This window comes from Fistularia commersonii, chromosome 25, assembly GCF_037954325.1.
Source record: "Fistularia commersonii isolate RoL2024-O1a breed Wild chromosome 25, RoL_Fcom_v1.0, whole genome shotgun sequence".
Taxonomy (NCBI): Eukaryota; Metazoa; Chordata; class Actinopteri; order Syngnathiformes; family Fistulariidae; genus Fistularia; species Fistularia commersonii.
In genome coordinates, this window is record NC_141308.1 from 12829951 (window position 1) to 12853844 (window position 23894).

At 46.2% G+C, this 23894-nt stretch overlaps 1 protein-coding gene across 8 annotated transcripts in view; it reads right to left on the reverse strand.

The window, feature by feature from the left end:
- The window catches only part of LOC147219360 (uncharacterized), a 106029-nt gene that overhangs the window by 19206 nt on the left and 62929 nt on the right, over positions 1–23894 (reverse strand). For 3 of the 8 annotated variants that reach the window (XM_086172641.1, XM_086172640.1, XM_086172639.1), the window contains exons 7-10: positions 5381–5748; positions 3809–3970; positions 3391–3505; positions 590–649 (exon numbers count right to left, since the gene is read on the reverse strand). In XM_086172641.1, the coding sequence (XP_086028767.1) occupies positions 590–649; positions 3391–3505; positions 3809–3970; positions 5381–5748 (705 nt within the window). Of the gene's footprint in view, positions 1–589; positions 650–3390; positions 3506–3808; positions 3971–5380; positions 5749–17771; positions 19229–23894 lie in introns of those variants that run through there. The other 5 variants (XM_086172644.1, XM_086172643.1, XM_086172642.1 and 2 more) reach the window with 3 other exon arrangements.

Consider the following 23894-nt stretch of genomic DNA (forward strand, 5'->3'; position numbering starts at 1 on the left):
GCGATGTATTTACCAAACCATCTCCATCTGGCCTCTCTGATATCTTCAATGACTTCTTCTCCTTTCAGTTGCCCCCTTCAGGGGCAAAAGCCAAGCAACCTCCTCCATCTTCTCTGTATCATCTTTCTCACCGACTCACTTGATGTACTCTTTGACTGCATCCATAAATGTACCCTAGACCTCCTGTACCCTAGATGTACCCTGGACCTCCTACCTAGCAGTTCCAGCCCCAGCATCCCTCCTCTGTACGCTACCAGACAATCTCCGTCTGGCCTCTCTGACCTTCTCTCCAAAACATCTAACATGTGCTGATGGACTCAAACCTGATCTTATCCATCCCGGTCACTCCCAAAGAGAACCTCGACATCTTCATCTCTGCGACCTGTCTTTTCTTTAACGCCACTGTCTACAAACCGTACAGCATCACTGGTCACACAACTTCTCGTCATGGCAACTGGACTTGAATTTCTTCAGTTCTGACTTGTACACCTTTCCTTTCACTCTGCATCTCCTCTACCTCCAGCTGTGCTCCCTGAAGTCTCATTTCACCTTTGCCTAAAAGCGGACATGTTGACGTGCGCTTGAGTACCTGCAGCTTTGGGTTTCTTGGCCTCCACCGTCTTGCTTTCAGTCTTCTCGTTCTTGCTCGCTGCGAGGGGAGAGCAAATGTTAATCGCAAACGAATCACGGCCCATACTGTTGTCGTTTTGGAGTTCACACGCTCCTCCCCTTCCACCCTCTGGCCTCCGAGGACGGCTGACTGATTGAAGGGGCTGTAAATGGCCGCGCCGTTGTCGGGCAATCGGAGCGTGAGCGAAACTAAAACCGTAATAACCGACGCAGGAGGGACAATAGAATTTACGACGGGGCAGTTTTTATCGGATCACATTAGAATTTACAAGCCGACCTAATGAAGTTGCAGATGATGTGCTGCTCGTGCCACTTCGGCTCCGCTAATGGAGCTACGCTAACTAGTCTAATTGTTAACTAATTCATGATCAGATCCATAATCTGAAAAGAAAACTGTCGCATTTTGCGCTTCTTTTTTCCTGCGGTGACGAAGCGTCTGGATGCGACTGTTGCACGGAGTGAGTCATACTTTCTTTTTTGGCCCTAAATGGCACTTCTGTTATTATTTCTCTGTTATTATTTTGCGGTTTTAATCACAAACGGCATAAATCCACACGGGCATGACCTCGGGGCTCGCGAAAACGAGTACGGCGACCGCAATAACAGTCGATTTATTAAATTAGCTCGCGGAAGCGGAGGAAGCGTCCAGGAGCCGAGCAGCTGGAGACCAACGCAGCGTTCCAATCAGCGTTGTTGCGATTCTCAGGTGATGCATTTTCTGCCGGTGCCCTTCAAATGTTTTAGCAGGGGGCGGCCACGATGGACGCCGTTTCATAGCCATTCATTAATTGTGCCTAGCGTTCATGCTGCAGTCAGGAGTCCCAAGAGGCTGTACTCCACGTCCACTACGGTTTTTACCAAATTTCCCCGTACTATAAGTCAGTACTGAGTATCACCAGTGAAAAATAATGAAAAAAGAAGGACATTTAGGGTCTCTGATGAACCTCCTGCATGTGTTTGGGCTTTGGGAGGAACCTGAAAGAACCCCACGCAAAAGGTACATGCGCTAAACGCTGCGCCAACGTGCCGTTGCCATTTCAGATTTAGCAGTTAATAACTTGTAGAAAGGGATTCTTCTGGTGTGGCCTTGGAGAAGTCTCCTAGCACCATCTGTGGTAGGAAGGAAGGAATCGAGCCCAAGAAGGACGATCCAGGTCGAAGCACATCTGGAGAAGCAGTAGCTTACTGGCTAGCTAAGCCGTCCAAACAGGTAGGGGATATTAGCATTGGTGGGCTATGCTACAACTGGGACATTCTTAAGTGTTTTTAAAACTAATTTCTGGGGCAATCTGTGAATTAGGTCACAGGTCTTACCGAACGTTGCGACTGCAATATTAAAAACTGTCCGAATGAATCACTGATAGCGAGGAGGCTAGGCGGAGGAGAAGAAAAAAATAGAAAAAATAAACTGTTTAACAAACGCCGCTCTGGCTGAGTCACAGCTCCGTTGTTTTTTTTTTTTTGAGAGGCGATGTATTCATGGATAAAAATACCTCTGGTGTCTTCAACAACAAGGAAAAAAAAAAGAGAAAGTAATCCCCTGAAAGCTATAACGTGTAACATACGGCGGCAGTTGGGTTGCACCGGCTGCCTGGGGTGGTGGTGCCAGAGAGTCATTATTCCAGATACTGGTGGGTTCAAGGCCTGTTCCAGAGGTCACGTTGCACTGGCAGCACTATAGAAGCACCGCATGTGACAGTCTAGTGCTGTTGTAACAGGAAACGTACATGCCTACTTCCTGTTCCCTTTCAGAGCTGCCGCTGGCTAGCCCTTGAGGTGACAGGGCAAGCTACTCACGCATCAGGCAGCACAAAGCCTCTCCATCACCAAGACTCTTGCTAGGCCTCCTTGTAGCACACATGACGGCCCGAGGCTAACTTGGTAGGGGATCTGGGAGCAGCAGTGGCCCCATCGATACTCCCTGGCACCAATCAACCTCTGCTCTGGGTGGGGGAGTCTGGGACGACCAAAGGCTAAGGGAGGGAGCACACTCCTAAAAGCAGAAAAGCTACGTGGTAGTCGGCTACATGAAAAACGCAATTCCGGCAGACCCCTGCAACCGCTAGAGAGTGCCGGTTGTCTTGGCCCTCCTTGCCACTAGATTACGTCCTGCAATGAAGAAGTGCTCTAAATGACCTCCCTGTGCAGGTATCCACCCCCGAATTCTTGTTGACATCTTCTTGTCGTGGCAACTGGACTTGGATTTCTTCACTTGAAGACATTTCAGCCCTCATCTCAGAGGCTTCTTCACTTCCCATGGCCTGTGGGGAGTTTCCCAATATAACTGCCAGGGTTTTGGGCGGCTCTAGGTTACGACGGCTTGTTATGTAAATGGAGGAGTTGATCGGCAGAAACTAGGTCCAAGGGGGTTGTTATGCTAACATGGGTGTCACTCCATCGGGACACAGGAGCAACTTTTGGGGATTCCATCTCTGTGGAGGTTGTCACTTATCCAAGTAATGGCGAATATCTTGTCGAAATCTTCTTGTCATGGCAACTGCACTTGAAGACGTTGCACCCCCTCATCCAAGAAGCTCCTTCCGTTGCAAACATTGCCGTCTTCAAACGAATGGCGCTTGTCCTTCAGGTGGAGGTGGACTGCGGAGTCCTGCCCTACAGTGGTGGCTCTCCTGTGTTGGGCCATACGTTTGTGCAGAGGTTGTTTGGTCTCTCCAATGTAGACATCATCACAATTTGCCTCCCTTGGCGCAGTGGACAACCAAGAATGTGTGTGTGTGTGTGTCGAGTGTGTGTTGTTACCAGCCGTTTTGGTCCCAGCGCTGGCGGAGGGACTGGTCTTGGTGGTAGTTGAGCGAGGAGCCGGAGTCGCCTTTGGCACCGGCGGGCGTTTCTCAGAGGTGCCGCTTTCTGGAGTCTGAAAATCAAACCAGTGGCGGCGTAAGGGCTATGTCTCAATGTGTGTGTGTGTGTGTGTGTGTGTATGCACATTGCATGAGCTAAGCTACCCCTTCCCGATGTGTTTACGAAGGCACATCATGCAAATATGTAAAAAAAAATTTTTTTAAATGCCATCAAGGAGATGAAGGATGGTCCAAAAAAAAAAAAAAAGAAAAGAAAAGAAAAAAGATTCAGGAAACGCAAAGAAAATGTGAAAGTTTGCCAGGCATGCAATGAGAGAGGTTAAAGAGTACATCCACTTCATTAGGTGCATGCTTACCTTCCTTGTTTGCGGCTGCTTGGCGGCGCCGGGCGCGGCCGTCTTGGGAACAGGGCTTTTTTTATTGGCCGAGGCCGCGGACGGGGAGGGGCGTTTGGCCGAGGCGGCCTCGCCGTTGGTGGGGAGGGTGGATGGGCGGGATTTGGCCGAAGCCGCGTCGGGCTGGCAACGGATTTGAAAAGAGCGGCGCGGTGCAAAAGTAAAGAAGGGGGAAGGGGGCGGAACAAGGAAAGGAAAAAGGAGGAAACCAAAGGGAGTGAGTAGGAGGGAACGTTAAAGGGAGAAAGATAGAAAAGTTCAAGCAGAGGCGGGGATTGATGACCGCATGGCGGCATGATTAAGGCAGCGCGGCTAGCAAACAAGTCAGAGAAGAGAACAGCTCGAGGCCGTGCTGCGGAAAGTATCACTTAAACAACTGAAAGCCTCAAATGTGATGAATATGCGATGCATATCTGGATCGGACACATCACAAATGACCTCAGCGTGGAATGCGTAGGAGCTAGCAAGGAGGCCGTAGCCTTGCGTGACCCCGCCATGCCAGGAAGTGAGACTGATCGTCGCACCGAACCGGCTGTTTTGCTAATATTAGCTAGCCTGAGCTAGCAGGGTAGCGCAAGTGAAGTCACGTGAAAAGGGCTTGTGATGCGCTAACGCGCTTCTTATAGGTTCACACATTGAAAGACCAAGCTAGCATGCGGGACAGATCTAATCCCCTTGTTAGCTTAGCAAAATGAGACATTATCTGAATGAGTGCATTTAGATAGTGCAAAACATGTTAGCGCAACGCCCATCCTGAAATAAAGTCGTGCAATTGGAAGCTGTACGGTTGGAGTCCGTGTTTGGCAGCTATGAAAGCTACAAAGTCCGCAGGCTACTTCCTGCGCACGCAGACGTGCAGTACACAAATTACCCAAGACGTGTGGTTAGCTTACGCTGTACAGCGACACCTCGCAAAATGTAAGCAAACCAAATTCATTTTTCCCATTGAAATGAATGTAAATCCCATATTTTTCCTTACCCTGGTCGCCCCTGTAGCCACGTTAGCCGCCTTCTGCGCAACTTTATTCCTCAGGATGGCACAGGTAGTTGACTTAGCCGTGTCGTAGCGCTTGGCGAGACCACTAACACGAACACCACTCTCACGTTTAGGTATTATTTCCCTTACCTTCTTCTTAACAACACTAGCACTAGCACTTTTAACCTTTTTGTGAGCCATGCTGAGGGCTAGCTTACTAAAAACAAGGCCAAAAAAAGCGCATTATGAGGAGAACGACAACATAAACAAAGCTGAGTACCACGCGCGACTGCCGCTATGCTAAGACGCCAAGATAAGGGCCGTTCAGTTCAGAAGCGAAGGAGCCTCTCGGCTTCGACAAGAACTTCAGGACAATTCCTACTCATCATCTCCTGACCTCAAAACTAAAGGAATCGCTTGCAGCCTCCAGGTCTCTGGAGGCTTCACCGCATCCTCACCATAGCTGAGGTCCAACCAGGTCCTGAATGAATCAAAAGTCTGCGACCCGGAGGAGCTCCGACTGTCTGCTCGTGCGACAGGAAGTGCCGAAGACCTACCTTGCTCTTGCTGTCAGGGCTGGGCAGGGTCTTGCCGGTTCCTGTTGGAGACTTGGCGATCCCTTTCCCCGGCTTCTCCTCCTTCTTCTCCTCCTTCTTCTCCGCCTCCTTCTTCTCATCCTTATTGGTTTTCTCCGGCTTGTCCGTCTTCTCCGGCTTCTCGGCGACCTTGTTGTTCTTCTCGGCGTTCATCTTCTCCTTTTCCTTCTCCTCCTCTTTGAGGATCTTGTCGGACTTCAGGTTCTTGTCGGGGCCGCCGTCTTTCTTCTGCTGCTCCACTTTCTCGCCCTTGTCGAAGGCGTCCGTCTTCTCCGTCTTGGCGGACATGACGTCCGGCTTCTCCTGCTTCTCCTTGTTGTCAGATTTCACTGTTAAGAAGGAGGACAGAGGACATGAACGTATGCAACAAACGCAAGCTCCGACCAAAGAGGAAGACATTCAAAGAGATCACAGGGGTATAGATACCATGAATATTCAAGATGTGGTGAGTCAGAGACCGTTTGGTAAAGCGGCTCCGGTCCGGTTATCCGGTTTTAAAGAGGTCACGCCAGAGGAAATTCCTATTTTCCGATAGGTTGGTTGACGGGGTTACGGGTTGATGGGGTTACGGAGGGCGGACGGCGCAACGAGACAGGCGCTCATTCTTTTCAATGAGACGTACATCACCTTACGTAACAGAGGGGGAAAGTGTACAAGTCCTGCTCTTGCTCAGCCCCCTTGTGTCCAGCTGTTTCCCTTGACACCGACATGGCCGCTGTTGTTTAAAAGCGTTTAAAAACAGTTGCTGCTAGCTTGCTAGCTTCTTCTTCTTCTTCCTCTCCTTTCGGCTTTTCCTTTTCAACTTTCTCCATCTGACCCTCTTCAACATCTAACATGTGCTGTTCCTCTGATGGACTCATTCCTGATCCATCCTGGTCCCTCCCAAAGAGAACTTCAACATCTTCATCTCTGCGACCTCCAGCTCTGCCTCCTGTTTTTTCGTCATCCTAGATGTTCTAGGCCATATCACTCACTACTGTCTTCTACACCTTTCCTTCTGTCTGATAGTCTACTATCTCTTCGTACCCCTGACACTTTTCTCCGCCCATTGCAACCTGCCTGAACCCGTCTCTTCAACTCTTTTCCACACTCTCCTACGCTTTGGACTTTTGACCCCAAGTTCCTGAAATCCTCCAGCTTCTTGATCTCCACTCCCTGTAGCCTCACCGTTCCACCCGGGTTCCTCTCATTCACACACATATATTCTGTCTTGCTGCGACTAACCTCCATTCCTCTCCTTTCCAGAGCATACCTCCACCTCTCTAGATGTTCCTCAACCTGTTCTCTGCTCTCACTGCAGATCACAATGTCATCTGCAAACATCATGGTCCATGGAGATTCCTGTCTCACCTCATCTGTCAGCCTGTCCATCACCACTGCAAACAATGAGGGCCTCAGAGCTGATCTCTGATGGAGTCCCACCTCCACCATGAACTTCTCTGTTACCCCTACAGCACACCTCATTACTATCTCACATCGAGCATACATGTCCTGCACCAGTCTAACATACCTCAACAGCTGTCTTTCATTCATCCTGTCTTGAGAACCTCAACATCTTCATCTCTGAAAAACAGTTGCTGCGAGCTAGCACAGAGAAAATGCTAACTCTCTGCCGCACACCAACCTCCTCATGGAAACCAGTGACGTAAAAGTGTCATAAAGGTCAAGCAACAAATGGAAAACACCCCCAACTTCCTTCAACTTTACGTTCCCTTTTGTTGTGAATTAGCATTTTCTTATACATTATTTCTGATCTACAAATTTTTCTTAAAAACATGAGCTAGTAGTGCTAACAAGCTTTAGTCACAGAACCAATTCAACTCTTAAATCAAGGTTTTACTGTCCTTAAAACAAACACTGGCGTTAACGTTGGATCTTTTGAGAGATCGGATCATGCTGATCTGACACACACACACACACACACACACACACACACACACACACGTGCAGTATTATGTAGTGATATTAATAAGCAGCTCCGAGGGCTTGTTTATGCTCACGTTATGTATGTAAATATGAGCTTCCGTTTCAAACAAACAAATAAATAACAAATATTGCGACAGCGGTGGAGCCGTTTATCCGCTAAGTCAATATTGACGTCCAATTTTTTTACAATTTTAGTTTCAGTTCCAATATTTCAGTTTCATTTTTGGAGCCAACGATTTAAAACGATAATAATTTGACAAATTTCTAATTCTTTGTCTAATTTCTAATAACTTTTCTAAATTTTTTTGACAAGTATTTATGAAGTAGTTCCTGCCTTTTCCCAACTCTGTAAAGGCAACTCTATTTTTATCCTTATCATTCGCATCCTGCTTATTTTTGTTTATTTTTGTCATTACTCTGTTTACATTTCTATCCCTGATTTTTATGTCTACTTTCACTCTTAACGTCTATTTTTTTTCCATTCTGTTGTCCATCTTTATCCTTGTTGTTGTTCTCTGCTGTCTATTTATTGGTGGCTGTCTTTTGCTATCTTTTAATTGTCTGCTAATTGTCTATTTATATTTATATTCATATTTATCGACACTTTAACTGAAACGCTGCTGTGACAAAATTTCCCAGATAGGGATCAGTGGTTTATCTTGTCTTAATTTAGGACACACACCTATGATTTGTGTCCTGTGCCATGTATTATATACAGAATAATTTAAAAAAATACTTTTTCTGATAACATTTTCAACTCAATTTTTTTATCTTTTCCGAAAAAGTGAGAAAAAAACATCACTTTTTTTGACATTTTTGCCTAAATGTGCTCAATTTTTGTTTTCCAAAAAGCTTGAGAAAAAGCATCACTTTTTTTAACAATATTTTTGCCAATTTCAACTTAATTTTTTGATTTCTGAAAAAATTGCAAAAAAGCGTAAATTTTTTAAATAATATTTTTGCCTACATCAACTCGATTTTTTGGTTTTCTGAAAAAATTGCAAAAAAAAGGATAATCTTTTTGACCACATTTTTGCCTAAATCAACTCAATTTTGTTTTTCTTTCTAAAAAAATATGAAAATATCATCGCATTTTTTTTTATAAAATATTTGCCTAAAATAGCTGATTTTTCTGTTTTCTAAAAAAACTTGCAAAGAAGCATCACTTTTGCCTGAATCAACTCTGAATCAACTTATTTTATGTGTAATGAAAACCTTTTTTGCCTACATCAGCTTTGTCTGAAAAAGAAAGAAAAATTAATACAATAATGATTTGACAAATTTCTAATTCTTTTTCTAATTTCTAATAACTTTTATAATTTTTTTTGACAAGCATTTATGGAGTAGTTCCTGCCTTTTCCTAACTCTGTTGTCTTTTTTTATCCTTATCATTCGCATACTGCTTATTTTTGTTTATTTTTGTCATTACTCCATTTACGTTTCTATCCCTGTTTTTATCCTGCTCACACACACACACACACACACACACACACACACACACACACACACACACACACACGTGTTTGCTGCCTGATTCGATCGGTCGACCCTTTGTGTTGTTCCCGTCCCCTGGTGATAAACAACGTAATGACGGCCATTTCTCAGAAGGAAAAACAGGCCTTCAGACGCATCGACCGCTCCTGGCCGGAGGGTTAATCACGCCGAATTACCGTCTCCTTTCGCTCCATAATCCAGTCCGCCGATGCGTCGGCGGAAGTTTTCAGATTGTCGCTCCCGTAGCGCCTCGGCCGAAAACGACTTCCATCGATAACGGACCGGAGAGCCCGAGACCGTGACGAAAAGGGACGATCCAAACCGGGTTCAGTTAATCTTTTGGGACTCCCTCAGAAGGTTAACGTAAACACCGTCAAACTGTAGTTTTAAAAATGTTAAAAAATGGGAGTTCCTTGTAGGAAGCATAGAGGGAGGGGGATGAGGAGACCGCTGGTCAAACCAGGATAGGGAGCCGGTCTTGTTAGCGGCTGATTGATGGGACGAGTACGAAACGATGGCGCGGGGAAGGCAAGGACAAACTCTGACAAATAGGGCTTCGGTAGGTTGATGGGGTTACAGAGGGCGGACGGCGCAGCGAGACAGGCGCTCATTCTTTTCAATAAGATGTACATCACCTTACATAACAGAAGGGGAAGGTGTACAAGTCCTGCTCTTGCTCAGCCCCCTTGCGTCCAGCTGTTTCCCTTGACACCGACGTGGCTGCTGTTGTTTAAAAGCGTTTAAAAACAGTTGCTGCTGGCTTGCTAGCTTCTTCTTCTTCTTCTTCTTCAAGAAGAAAGTGTACAAGTCCTGCTCTTGCTCAGCCCCCTTGTGTCCAGCTGTTTCCCTTGACACCGATGTGGCCGCTGTTGTTTAAAAGCGTTTAAAAACAGTTGCTGCTGGCTTGCTAGCTTCTTCTTCTTCTTCTTCTTCAAGAAGAAAGTGTTCAAGTCCTGCTCTTGCTCAGCCCCCTTGTGTCCAGCTGTTTCCCTTGACACCGACGTGGCTGCTGTTGTTTAAAAGCATTTAAAAACAGTTGCTGCTAGCTTGCTAGCTTCTTCTTCTTCTTCTTCTTCTTCTTCAAGAAGAAGAAAGTGTACAAGTCCTGCTCTTGCTCAGCCCCCTTGTGTCCAGCTGTTTCCCTTGACACCGACGTGGCTGCTGTTGTTTAAAAGCGTTTAAAAACAGTTGCTGCTAGCTTGCTAGCTTCTTCTTCTTCTTCTTCTTCTTCTTCTTCTTCAAGAAGAAAGTGTACAAGTCCTGCTCTTGCTCAGCCCCTTTGTGTCCAGCTGTTTCCCTCACTGCCGAGCCCTCTCAAATCTGAAACGATGTCCGTTTGCTGCCTTTCTTTTTTATATATCGCCAGATAAAACCGCCTCGGAGCCGGGATGATGTCTCAGTGCATCGAGAAAATTTGACGCAGTTGTATCATCGATAAACCCCCAGAAAATGAAGGGAAAAGGCTAAAAAACAGAGAACAATCCTCATGCAGGCGTCCTTCCTTGCAAAGGGATGCCAAAGCAAACTTGCATTAGTGCATTTCAGTGCACTGGATGGATTTCTTTGCCTGACTGGGAACATCAGGATCAGCATCGGCTTCCACGGCAGAAACGTCAAGAGAATCAACAACACCCTCGGCATCTCCAGAGGAGTCAAATAACTTAAGGCTCCGACCGTCTTTCCAAGAGGCGGATTGTTTTGATTTTATGTCTCGTTTCTTCTTCTTCTTCTTCTTCTTCTCCGTCTTCCATCAGCTTCCTCCTCCTAATCCTATTTTCTACGTCAGGGGCGTCAAACTCATTTTCACCGAAGGCCACATCAGCATGATGGTTGCCCTCAAAGGGCCACGTGGAACGATATCAGTATAAATGTGACTAAATGTGATGAGAGATAAATGTAACTATGCCAGCGGTGGGCAAACTACGGCCCGCGGGCCACTTCAGGTCCGTTGCTCTTTTTAATCCGGCCAAAAATCGGTTGAATGGTTGGTTGAACGATTGGACCAATGAATATTGGAGCTCTAACTGGAGATTATTTCATTTTCGGAGTTACTTGAGAATTTTCCTGAGCTGAAAGACACAGATTAGCTTTGTGATTTAGCCTTTAGCGTGGACATACCGACACACATGAATGAGCTGGACGTGAAGCTACGAGGGAAAAAATGGTTTGCTCACGAAATGCAAACAGAGCCTTCAAAACCAAGCTGCTTTTATTTTCAAAGCAAATGTCGGAAAATGTTCAGACAAATGTCGGATGAGTCCGATATGTACTGGTAACACACAAAGTTTGCCCACCCCTGAACTACGCCTTAATGTTAAATAACTCTGAATTTATGACTCTTTCAAATCTAAAATGCTACATATGCATTTGCATAGATGTGAAAAAAATGATGTTTACGAGTCGCTGTGTTATAAAGCTAGTTTTCGCTGCCGTGTTTTTGGATGAAGACGTTCCGCTGCCGTCGTCGTTTGGATTTTAATTCTCGGACAATTTGTTGTTTTTCCGGAAAGCTAACTTTAGCATACTTAGCTCCGTGTTTGGACGTAGATTGTACTTAATGACCGACGCCGCCTCGTAACACAAAACACATACCGCTTTTTCTCCTTTAAGCACAAACATCTATTTGCCTTCCCATCTTTCTGGAAACAGCCTTCAATCTTTTCTCTTTCTGGATATTTTGGGTTCATTTTGTATTTCTCAATTCCACGTGCAGGATGCACTGCGTTTGACTTATTTATTTCAAGACAATCGGACCTTTGAAGGCGTCCTCCATCCATTCCATCCACCCTCTCCATGACCCAAAGTACTTCAATTACGCCACCTTATTTATCCAGAAGTCAAAAGGTATCGTATCTCCAGAAATACAGAAGAACTCGGGCTTACGAGCGGCTCCAATCGCCCTACGAACAGAGATTTCAATCAAATTTGGAAGCAAATATTGCGACATTGTAGCCTAGCGGTGGTCGTGCGACGCTACACCGCGTTGTTTACATCATTCATCATTGTGTTCTCTTGTTATAATGCTTACATTGGTGCTTTTTCAGTAAGCTAGCCCTCAGTGCGGCTAGCGGATAATAGGAAATAATAGCTAAAGGTGAGAGCGGCGTTGGTGTTACGGATCTCGCCAAGCAACCATCTGATGTGGCTAAAGTGGCGGCTACGTTAACGAAGGAAAGTGATTTTTACTTTGGATGAATGAAAGACAGCTAGCTTGAGATAGCGTTAGCGATAGCAAGGGTCTCATATGCGAGATGCTTTAATTTAGCTGATTTAGTGAAGGAAACGCCGAGTGAAAGAAGAGAAAAACACCCAAAACAGCAATAATTCTGCCATAAAGGCTTAACACTAATAATAATAATACTAATAATAATATTTTCTTGATCCCAGAGGGGAAATTCATTTGTCACAGCAGCGCAGCAATAACAAAAATTCCATAATTTCGCTACTTTTTCCACACGCTTTGAACACTGAGGCTTAAACGGCGCAGCTAATTTAGGGATTTTTTCGGGCTAACAAGCTTCGCGCCGCTAAAATATTTAGCCTCGTCGCAATAAATTACCAAATTACTTTCATGGTTTTAGTGCGCAGAAGGAAGTCCATTTATTTTTTCCAGGGACGATGCAAACGCACTCGGATAAATAATATCCTTGCAATCGAAAGATGATTTCATCGAGTCATCAAGAGGATGAATTTATTTAAAAAGGAAAGGAAAGAAAAAAGGAGAAAAACATCACATGATCGAAATTTCATCTCTTGATTCAAAAATACTAACGTTGACATTTCAAAACAGCTGAGTCATAAAGTGACTCAGCTGTTTTTTTTTTTTTTTTACACGTCCACCGGAAGATGAAAAGTAATGAGGCTCTTCGGACGTATTTTCAAAAGCAAAACATTTCCAAGCCAATCGCAAAAAAATTTTTTTTTCACACGCAGCGGGGATTATTTAATGTTTCTTTTTTTTTTTTTTTTTTTGCCACCGCGGTTACAGCTCATGCTACGTTTCCCGCCGCTGTATCGCTGCACTCTGCAAAAGCGGCAATATGACTCATCCGACATGAAACCGCTGGCTGACAACACAGAGGAGCCAGCTAATACCACGCTACAATAAGCAGCTGCCGGCAACCAGCAGAGTGTGTGTGTGTGTGTGTGTGTGTGTGTCAGACAGTGCTACCAGCAGCTGGTAGCTTGTGTGTCGCACAAAGACATTTTGACACTATTTAAAAAACGACTTTTTTTTGTGTGTTTATACGCTGTACGACCGGACTGTCCTGCACACGTGCTAACATGCTATGCTACGCTAGTTTATTAACCCTCGGGGGGGACTGTTCATATTTATTGATGCACTATTTAATAAAATAAAATAAAATAAAATAATAATAACAATAATATAGTAATAATAGAATAACAATAATAATAACAACAACAACAGCAACATTAATAATAATAATAATAATAATAATAATAATAATAATAATAACAATAATAATAACAATAATAATAATAATAATAATAATAACAATAATAATAACAATAATAATAATAATAATAACAAAAATAATAATAATAACAATAATAATTTATTGAAGCTGTCCTATTTGAATCTCAAGAAATATATATATATACATAGGTTTTTTAAAAAAAAAAATAAACACAATAAAAGTGACAGTGCTAAAAATAGAATCAATAAATAGATGATAATTTTGTTATTTCAGCTGTATTTTTGCACAGCTGTACTTTTTTATTTGTCAAGTCGACTACATTTAATGCACATATCAACCCTAAAATACATATAATATACACGCTAATCTGCATTTGGTTGCGCTGTACTTTTACAGGTGTGTAATTAGAAAATAATAATGCTAAAAAAGCAACCAGTTGATGCACTCATGTTTTTTTTTTTCTGTTTTACTTTTTTATCTAAAATGCAGTTATGCAGGCTCTTCACCTACACACACACACACACACACACACACACACATACGCATGTGTCGATTGGACGTGTATGTGCGCAGAAGAAGCTGGAAATAGCTGCTCTATATTTGAATGAGTGCAGTCAATGTCTAATCAATGTCCCAGCTTTTCCTCTCTTTGACTGCGGCCTGAAAAGAGATGATATCACGGCTGGGTTTTGTAATTCAATCCGCCAGGAGAGGATCTGAATCCTGAGCGAGGACGAGAAGAAGAGATCGGAACAAAGAGGCCGTCCTGACAATAGCTCTTGATAAATGCAGCCCTGAGGAGAAGAGGAGCGATAGGTTTTTTTTTTTTTTTTTTTTTTAAATTCAACTTTCATTTTTTTTTTTCTCCACAGCTTTTTATTTTTATTCATATATTTTTATTTATTTATTTATTTATTTATTTATTTATTTATTTATTTATTTATCCATTTATTTATTTATTTATTTATTTATTGCACAAGTGTCACTTTAAAAATAAATAAAAAGAAAATCGCACTTGAACAATAACTACCTCGACATAACTTGTTGGTGTTTTTTTTTTGTTTTTTTTTGTGGCAGATTATTTATCGTTTTTTTTTTGTACTTTTGCACCGTGGATCTACATTTAACTTTAATAACAGTATTGACAATATTTGGAGAGTTGAAGATATTATCCCTATTTGACTGAGTTAGATGGTTTTTTTTTGTTGTTTTTTTTTATTTTTATTTTTTTTAGTTTTATTTTATTTTTCGCTTGCTATTGAGGAAATAAGTGACCTATAAAGAATATTGTATAATGTGTATCTTGTTATGAGGTTTTGTAAGAATGTGTATGATTCTGTTGAGGAACCTGTTCTGATAAATGTTCAAAAAAAATAAATAACAGTATTGACAATAAAAACAGTAAAACTTTGACTTTTCCACATCCAGACAAGGATCACAGATGTGATTAAATTTTTTTTTTTTTCATTTAATGATTTAATTGGACGATTCCAGCAATGACATTTATTAAGACTCAGAATGTTCATAAAAAAAAAAAAGAATAAAATCAAATCAAAATAATAAGAAAAAACCACAAACGTCTAGCGTAATTGGCCCTAAGAAATCTAAGTTATGATATTGACGAGGAAAAAATAAAACAAGAAAAATGACCAGAAAATTTCAAATATTTCAAACTATCAACCGTTCATCTTCTCATTCACGCGGCCGGACATTTTAGGGTCCAACGGCCATTTTTTGCCATTTTTTTGGAATCCAACCGTCTCGCCGAAGCGCTAACCGTGGCGTCTTGACCGCTTCAAGTCAAACATCCAGGTTTCCCAACATCGCGATCTGTAGATTTGCCGTCCGAAGATGCTAATCATCTTAGCCGCCCGAGATCCCCGAACTCTTCGTCCCATCCTTTTGCGCCCGAGTGCCGAGTTTTCACGGAGCCGAAGAAGCTCCCGCGGTTAATAAAGGGGCTCATTTGAGAGCAACAATGTCGAAACGGGGGATAAATAACAGGAAATGATCCCTGATATCGCCTTCCTCGTCTCCGCGGTACCTTCAGCGCAACGCCCACTGCCAAATCTTATGTCCTTCGCATCCAGGCTAAACAGCTTAGCGCTCGTCAGACGTCGGTGACTCACTTAGTCTGTCCGCACAGCTTGTTCACGTCGGACATTTCTTTTTATTTTTTAGCGTAGCATACCAGAATGTTGGAAGCGACGCCGGTTCACCGGGTTTGCGTTCATCTCCGGGACGAAAAAAAAAAAAAACGTGAAGCAAGAAGCGAGAACCTCGGGAGCATCGCTAATCCGTCCAGTCAAGAAAAAGGCCACTATCAAACAGTGGATCCCGATGAAATGTACGCGAAAAACCCAAAGGGTTGCTTTGATTTGACATTTTTCCGACGTTTTCTGCGCCAATCGGACCGTTTCATTGGTCGGTACTTCCCTCCGCGGAGACATAACGGCAAAAAATCCAACCTCGCCGATCAATACTGTATCTGATACCCATTCCCGGCTGAGATGTTGACATTCGGGGTCGGAGGTCGGTCGTGACATGAGTGTCGGTACGTCTGGTGTCCTGACATTTTAAACGTCTGTCGGTAATGTCAAACAGACTGAGCCTCCGGGTTTCCATCGCCCTCCTGAAGGGAAATAATCTCCCAAACATCTTGTTGGAAAAAAAAAAACTAAATGGATGTTTTAGATCTCTGACCTGAAGGTGAACCAGAGACGTGACTCACATCTGCTCATCGTCACGACGGTTCCGGCCGCCTCTTATCGACATGCGTGACGGCCCTGCGCACCTTTCAAGCACAGCTCATTAACTTGACAAATAACTCGGTACATTCGGCTCGTGAACCCATCGATCACCCGATGCATCGCGGACGCAAACACTAGCGGAGTGCTAAGTCACTTCCACGGTGAAGATCGGGTTCGGTTTAGGAGCGTAGACGGTCCAAGAACCGGAAAGGCCTAAGCCGGTATCTGCAAGATAACGGGTTTGAAGTGCCAAAAAGAAGAACCAAGGGCGGTTAGCAAGAAGGCTAAAGGTACTTTGTCAAGGGTGTCCACTTCCCTGCTGCCGCTTTTCAATCGTCCGGCTCTCACAGCTCCTGAGCTCGACTTACAGTTTCACAAAAACGCCTCAGCGGCTGCATCGCACCCTAAAAATACATCTGTAAGAAGCGGTTGCGCATCCCAGGATGAGAGAGGAGATTGGTAAGCTTGACCTTACAGGTCTGGAGTTTGTCCTAGAGGTAGAGATCAGGCACTGACCTTCTGTCTGTAGTCCTTACGCTCAGTGATAGACCAGTATTCTTTCATTCTTTGCAGTGTAATACCCTCATGGCACCTCCGCCCCCTTCCCCCCTCTCAAAGCTCCCTTTGGCAACCGACCGGGAGGAAAGTGGCGGTCGACACAGGAGCAGATCGGCGTTGTCGGTGACTTTTCGTGTGCTTCGACAGGTAATAAGACGGCGAGTTGGGCGCTCCGTTCCCGGAAAAAATGATTGTTTTCGTCCCTAAGGGCGACGTTGAGATGTTCGCGACTGCCTCGAGTTGGCTAGAAGGCGGGCGAAATGAACTTTATGACATGATACGAGGTGGGCGGGTAGCCCCGGGGCCTTCGATGTACCATTTTTCCAGCTGCTTATTCACATCTCCTCATCTACTTCTTTGCAAACACACATTTAAAATTTTAAGAGGAAACAAAACTGCACACAGGTTTCCAACTTGAAACCCCAGCAAGAGCTTTGGGACACATTTCCCGACCAAAACTGCGCCTTCAACTAAGCTACATTCGTGATTTTAGGGACAACATAGGTCCATCCATTGTTTTGGGAGTCTCCTCATTTTCCAATCCGCTCACGACAAAACTCTTGACCTTAACAAATCATTGTCGAAATCTTCTTGTCGCGGCAACTGGACTTGAAGACGTCTCACCCCTCATCTGGGAGGCTTCTTCAGTTCAAATGACCTGTGGGGAGTTCGCAAATGGAACTGCCAGGGTTTTAGAAGGTCATTAGAACTGAAGAAGCCTCTCGGATGAGGGGTGAGACGTCTTCAAGTGAAGAAATTCAAGTCCAGTTGCCACAGCGAGAAGATTTAGACACGAATTCACCATGACCTGGATGGGAGTGGAGATAATCAAGGTGGAGGACTTCAAGCACTAAGGGTCAGCAATCCAGAGTAATGGATAGTCTGAAAAAGAGATGAAGTAACGGGTTCAAGCAGGTTGGAATGGATCAAGTGTCAGGGGTACTATGAGATAGAAGGCCATCAACCAGACTGAAAGGAAAGGCATACAAGTCAGAACTAAAGAAGCCTCTCAGATGAGGGGTGAAACAACTTCAAGTGAAGCAATTCAAGTCCAGTCGCCACAACAAGAAGATTTCAACAAGATTCACCGTTTCCTCCACAGCTAGGTAGCAAATTAGCTAACAGGTTACTTCGTGTATACATGTTTTCAACTCATATCTCTTGCAACACAGAAGAAACTCTTACCCATAGTGTTCAGTGTACTGTCTCGGGTGCTGCTAAGGGATGTCCCTGTGGGGGCTGGAACAGCCAGTAAGACGCCGGTCTCACAGCTCCCATGGTGCCTCTTGGGGGGCGGGGAAGACGGTATGACAGGTGACGCCATTAAAGGGGACGACAGCATTGCCGCCATCGTAGCTGTGGCTTCGGCGCCGCCCGTGTCCGTCAGCGAGCGCCGGACGGCGGCGTGAGGGTACGACCCCCTGGCCGGACCCGAGGCTCCCAACAAAAAATTGGGTAGGTTGGATGCCGTCGTCTGCAGGCCCGCCAAACTGCTGGGGTAGGTTTCCGCCATCACGGTGGGCACGGACAGATGGGAGCAGTCGGACATGGCTCGCCTGACCACGGTTCGCTGCGACTGCTCGCCCGTTTGGCCGCATTTCGTGTCTCCGTTCGACTCGGCGTCCTTGCCGTTGGTCACACCTTTGCCCGGTGGAGCGCGTGCACCGGTTGTTCCCTTTCCTGTATGGTTTAAGTGTCCGGTTACCTCTTCGCCCTCCCCTACTCCGCCACCCCAAACATTGCCGTTGTCTCTTTTCTCAGGTAGATCCCGAGGCCCTGAAGCGGGAGCGGCAGCAGTTTTGCTCCAGATCGGGTTGGCCGCAGGGGGAACGGTACCCGGAGCTCGCCCTCCAGGACTTCCTCCGAGAGATTTGGTAGTTTGATTTACGGTTACCGCGGGCGGGCTTCCCGATATGTAGCGACAGCCCTCGCCGAGCCCCGAGGCCGGTTTCGGAAAAAGACCGTCCCGGCCTTGCGCGACCCCTTGACGTCCCTGGATTTTAAGTCCGTCCCCGCCCTCAATCTTTGGGACGGAGAGGTTTCGCTGTGAGCTATCAGGCTCGGGGTTCAAGTCGGCGTCCACTGCGGAATTCATAAATAATTTCCCCGCCGAAAAAGCCGGGGAGGGCAGCGAAGAGGAAGGGGAGGAATGGGAAGAGAGGGGGCTGCCGGGGCTTTGTCCTGCACTTCCAAGTGACCCTCCTGCCCTGAGCCTCTCTTCTGTCTGCTTCCCCTCTGCCAGGCACTCGTCCTCTATCATCAGGGTCGGCATCCCGGAGCTTTCCGCCGTCTTGGCTCCCGTCCCCTCGGCCCCGCCTCGCCCTAATTTCACCTCGTCTCTGGTCAAAGTTATTTTGGAGTCCCCCTGGGCGGTAGTGGACCCGGCGGCTACCGCGACTGTCCTCCCTGGCACCATCTGGACCTGGCGGTGCCAATCACTGGAGGGCGACGGCGTAGCCGAGGCCAGAGCGGCAGGGGTGCTGGCACCGGGGAGGGTATTAGGGGGTTTCTGCTGCTGCTGCTGGTGCCCACTGGAAGGTTGTCCGAACGCGCCGCCGTTGCCGGCGATAATGCCCGGCTGCTGCCAAGGCGAGTCAGACAGGAAAGACATTCTCCCGCTGTTTTCTGTCCTCTTCCTTCTCCTTGGTAGCTTTCCCTTTCCTCCCCCCCCCCCCCAGCCCCCCTCGCAGTCTTCCTCTTGTCTCCCGGCAAGTGTTCTTCTATTCTTGTCCAGGAGGCAAAAACGTCCGGAGTATCCAAAACGCTAGGAGATTAGGAAGTGAACGACGAGACGCATCCCCGTCTCTGTTTTGAAGTGACGCCTCGGAGTTGCGCGCGAGCGGGATGTCGTGTGTGAAGTGCATATGTGTATGCAAAGTGTGGTTGTTTTTACAAGTGTGTGTGTGTGTGTGTGTGTGTGTGTGTGAGAGAGAGACTGAGCGTGGTGTCTTCTCGGCTTCTCTTTGAGCACTGCACGGATCAGCTGTGGGGCTAAATTGCACCTTGCTCTCTCTCTTTCGCTCTCTCTCTCTGACATCACGGTCACATGACAACCAGGCATATTCCCTCATTCGCCGGAGCCTCGTTTCAGCATCCAGCCCCTAGCGACAAACGTGCACGTGCACACACACACACACACACACAAACACACCCATCAGATCAATGGTCGTCACAGTTACCGGGTTGCCGTACGACAAACCCCCCCCCCTCCCGCCGTCACATGTTGACGGGGACGGAGGAGATTAGCGAGACCAGACTCGAGGCTGCAATCAAGCTGACACTGATTGGACGCTTTTCTCCTCAGAATGGCCCTTAATTGGACGCCGAGCGCGAAGAAAAGGGGTGGCAGAGGTCAGGGGACGGCGCCGCGTGACCCCGAGCCCGGAGTCCTTTGGGGAGTTTACCAAGAAAACTGCCAGGTTACGGTGGCTCGTTGTGGAAATGGTGGAGTTGACGGGTAGGAACGAGGTCCGAGGGGGTTGCTATGCTAACGGAGGTGGCGTTCGTTGGGGACAAAGGAGTAGCTTTTTGGGGACGGTTCACCCCTAATGACCTTCAGATGCCTCTCAGATGTGGGGTGAAACGTCTTCAAGTGAAGAAATTCAAGTCCGCTTGCCACGACATGAAGATTTCGACAAGGATTTTTGAGGGTCAAGAGTTTTGTCGTAGGCAGATTGGAAAATGAGGAGACTCCCAAAGCAATGGACGGACCTCTGCACTTCTTCAGTTCTGAACTGAAGGAATTCAAGTCCGGTTGCCAGGACAAGAAGATTTCAACATGACGAGAATTTAGGGGGTGTCGTTTGTACAACCTTGGGGGATTTACCTGGACTGGAATGTGAAAAGGGGAAGCCAAAGTTATCAGAATGTGAACCTTGTTGGGTCATGTGGGCTGAGACTCGAGTGGAAGCTACCAGGAGCTGCTTCTAGTGGCTGGTCTTCTTTTGAAGACAGCGATGTCCGTCTTCTGGCCAGAGAAGACAGATGGTTCCAGAGAGGAGTCAAAGAAGCCATCTTTGTCAAAACAGAAAAGCCATCTCAGAACAGAGGAGGAGGCCTCAGACACAACCTTTCACAAACGTACAACACCGTTCTGGGATCGATACCAAGATGAAGTTGAACACACAGGTCAAGATGTTCTGCACCTTCCAAACAACCAGGAAAGATCCACCACCAGAAGCAGCCCCAGTAACCTCCACCTGAGCAACAGCTTTCATTCCTGTGTCTGGCTTTACCTTTTCACATTCCAATCCAGGTGATCCCCCAAATTCTTGTGGTGGCAACTGGACTTGAATTTCTTCACTTGTTCAGTTCAGAACCAAATAACCCTCTTGGATGAGGGGTACTACACCTTCAAGTGAAGAAATTCAATCCCTGTTGGCACAACAAGAAGAATGTGAGAAGAATTCCCCATCACCTGGATGACCGGTAACCTCTACCGACATGGAATTCCCAAAAGTTGTACCTTTGTCCCCAACGAACGACACCCCCATTAGCATAACAACTCCTGTAGGCCTAGTTTCTGCCCATCAACTCTTCTACTTACACAACAAGCCACCATGACCTGGACCCGCTGTGCTGGGATCAGGACCAGGACGGACTTGCACACACAGACGAGGACCTTCGGCAACCTCCAAACAACAAGGAAAGATCCACCACCAGAACTTCCCGCACCACAGCCCATGTGATCCAACAGGTTCCGATCCAGGTAATCCCCCAAATTCTTGTCCAAATCTTCTTGTCGTGGCAACCGGACTTGAATTTCTTCTTAGAGTGCTGGAACAGGTCAAGTGTCAGGGGTACAACGCTACTAGGTAGGTATTTCAGAAACTCCTCACAGGCCATTAAAACTGAAGGGGGCTGAAATGTCTACAAGTGGAGACACTCAAGTCCAGTTGCTGCAACGAGTGGATTTCGACAAGAGACAAATTTTCTTCATCTGCATTTTACAACAACGTTGATAAGAACCATGCTTGCCGATCCTCCCTGGGAGGCCACATGTAAGGCGAATCGTTTTTCTCGCACATTTGCATTGTACTATCTAGATTTGGGGAGGCAACAAGAGGTCCTGGGCTCAATCCTGAGGTGCTGCGATTGACCAATCGGAGTCGGCACACACGGCACAAATAATGAATATCTAGATTTCCGATTTCAACCATCGATGTCCAACAATTAAGAAGCAAACTGATTGTTTTGCTGTTGAGTGAGTGACGTGGACTCATACGTCAATTTGACCAGGCCGTCGCTTGCCCTTTAATGCATTTTTAGTTATTTTTACAAGATTTGTTGTATACGTTTGCAGATGACATTGTGATCTGTAGTGAGAGCAGAGAACAGGTTGAGGAACATCTAGAAAGGTGGAGGTATGCTCTGGAAAGGAGAGGAATGAAGAGTTTTAGTCTCAGCCTGGTTGTGTATGAGGAAATCTGGGATGGCAGAGAAGTATGTTTGACTGGTGCAGGACATGTATGCTCGCTGTGAGACAGTGGTGCGGTGTGCTGTAGAGGTAACAGAGAAGTTCAAAGTGGAGGTGGGACTCCATCAGGGATCAGCTCTGAGGCCCCTCTTGTTTGCAGTGGTGATGGACAGGCTGACGGATGTGGTTAGACAGAAATCTCCATGGACCATGATGTTTGCACATGACATTGTGAGCTGTGGCGAGAGGAGAGGACAGGTTGAGGAACATCTAGAGAGGTGGAGGCATGCGCTGGAAAGGAGAGGATTGAAGGTTAGTCACATCAAGACAGAGTATATATTTGTGAATGAGAGGAACTCGGGAAGGAACGGTGAGGATACAGGGAGTGGAGATCAAGAAGTTGGAGGATTTCAGGTACTTGGGGTCAACAGTTCAAAGCGTAGAAGAGCGTGGAAAAGAAGTGAAGAGATGGGTCCAAGCAGGTTGGAATGGGTGGAGAAAAGTGTCAGGGGTACGAAGAGATGGAAGAACATCAGTCGGAAGGAAAGGAAAGTGGAGGAGACACTGGTGAGACCAGCCATGCTGTGTGGACTACAAACATCTACAATGACCAAACGACAGGAAGCAGAGCTGGAGGTCGCAGAGATGGAGATGTTGAGCTTCTCTTTGGGAGTGACCAGGATGGATAGGATCAGGAATGAGTCCACCAGAGGGGCGACACATGCTAGATGTTTTGGAGAGAAGGTCAGAGATGGTTGGATCATAGTGAATACATTGGTAGACGGATGCTGGAGTTGGAAGACCAAAGAGAAGATGGATGGACGCCGTGAGAGAGGACATGAAGATCGTTGATACAGACAGTAGGGTTAGATGGAGAAGGTGTATTCGCTGTGCAGACCCCTGAAGGGAAAAGCCCAAAGGAGAAGAAGAAGTTATATAAGTCGCAGGCTCACATTTCTGTGCAGAATTCAAATTGAACTGCTGACTTGCTGTCTGGGTGAGCCTTTGGACCGGCGCTAATCATCCTACACGGGGATTTGTTCCTTCTGTCGAAAGACTTGGCACAGGGCTGCCGGGACTTGGAAAAGCTGCCGACGCTCGCATTAATCACAAGTAATTGACGGAAATAATGGGAGCTCATGGGTCCAACGTTCTCCTGATCCAATCGAGATGCCACGGTGAGGTACTTTATTAGGGGCTTATATCACCTCTCCGCAAAAACCAGGTCTGAAAGCCAAGTACCAATGGATTCATTTCCAATCGCCTCCGGGGCCCCTCAGGTGATGCACGAGCTGGAAATGATGGAATTATAATTGCGAATTGAGAAACGCGTCACTTTCAAAATGCCTTGTAATCGCCCCCGTCATTTTTTTTCTTTTTTTTTTACAAGTTCACGATCAAAAAGCGATTTAGCGGGGGAAACTATCAAGGAGGCGGTAAATTGGATTCGGGGCTTCCTGCGATGACGTCACCGCCGGTAGGAAGCGCTAACGGACGATCTCAGATGCCTGATGGGTGACGGCTAACGTCCCCTAGCTGCGCCGCGCCGCCGCGTTAGCGCTCTAATGACGACCTTGTAGCGCGCCGCTAATTAACATCAATCTCGGGTCCAAACGCTTTCCGACGCCGATCCGTTCGCTATTTCTGGACACGCTCGCGTTTCGGGAGCGTTTTCTGCGGCGTTGCGAGGAGCCACGCTAACGTTTTTCATCCCCCCTTACGGGCTACAAAAGGCTCTCCGGGCTCGGCCGAGCTACCGTGTAATTACGATTAGCGCAATCGCTATTGTGCCGTTTCTTCGGCTCCCAACACGCGATAATACAATCGCTAACGGCGCGGTTTCCAGTAAATGCATCCCTCCTGTCATTTGAATATACTTTAACATCCTGCTA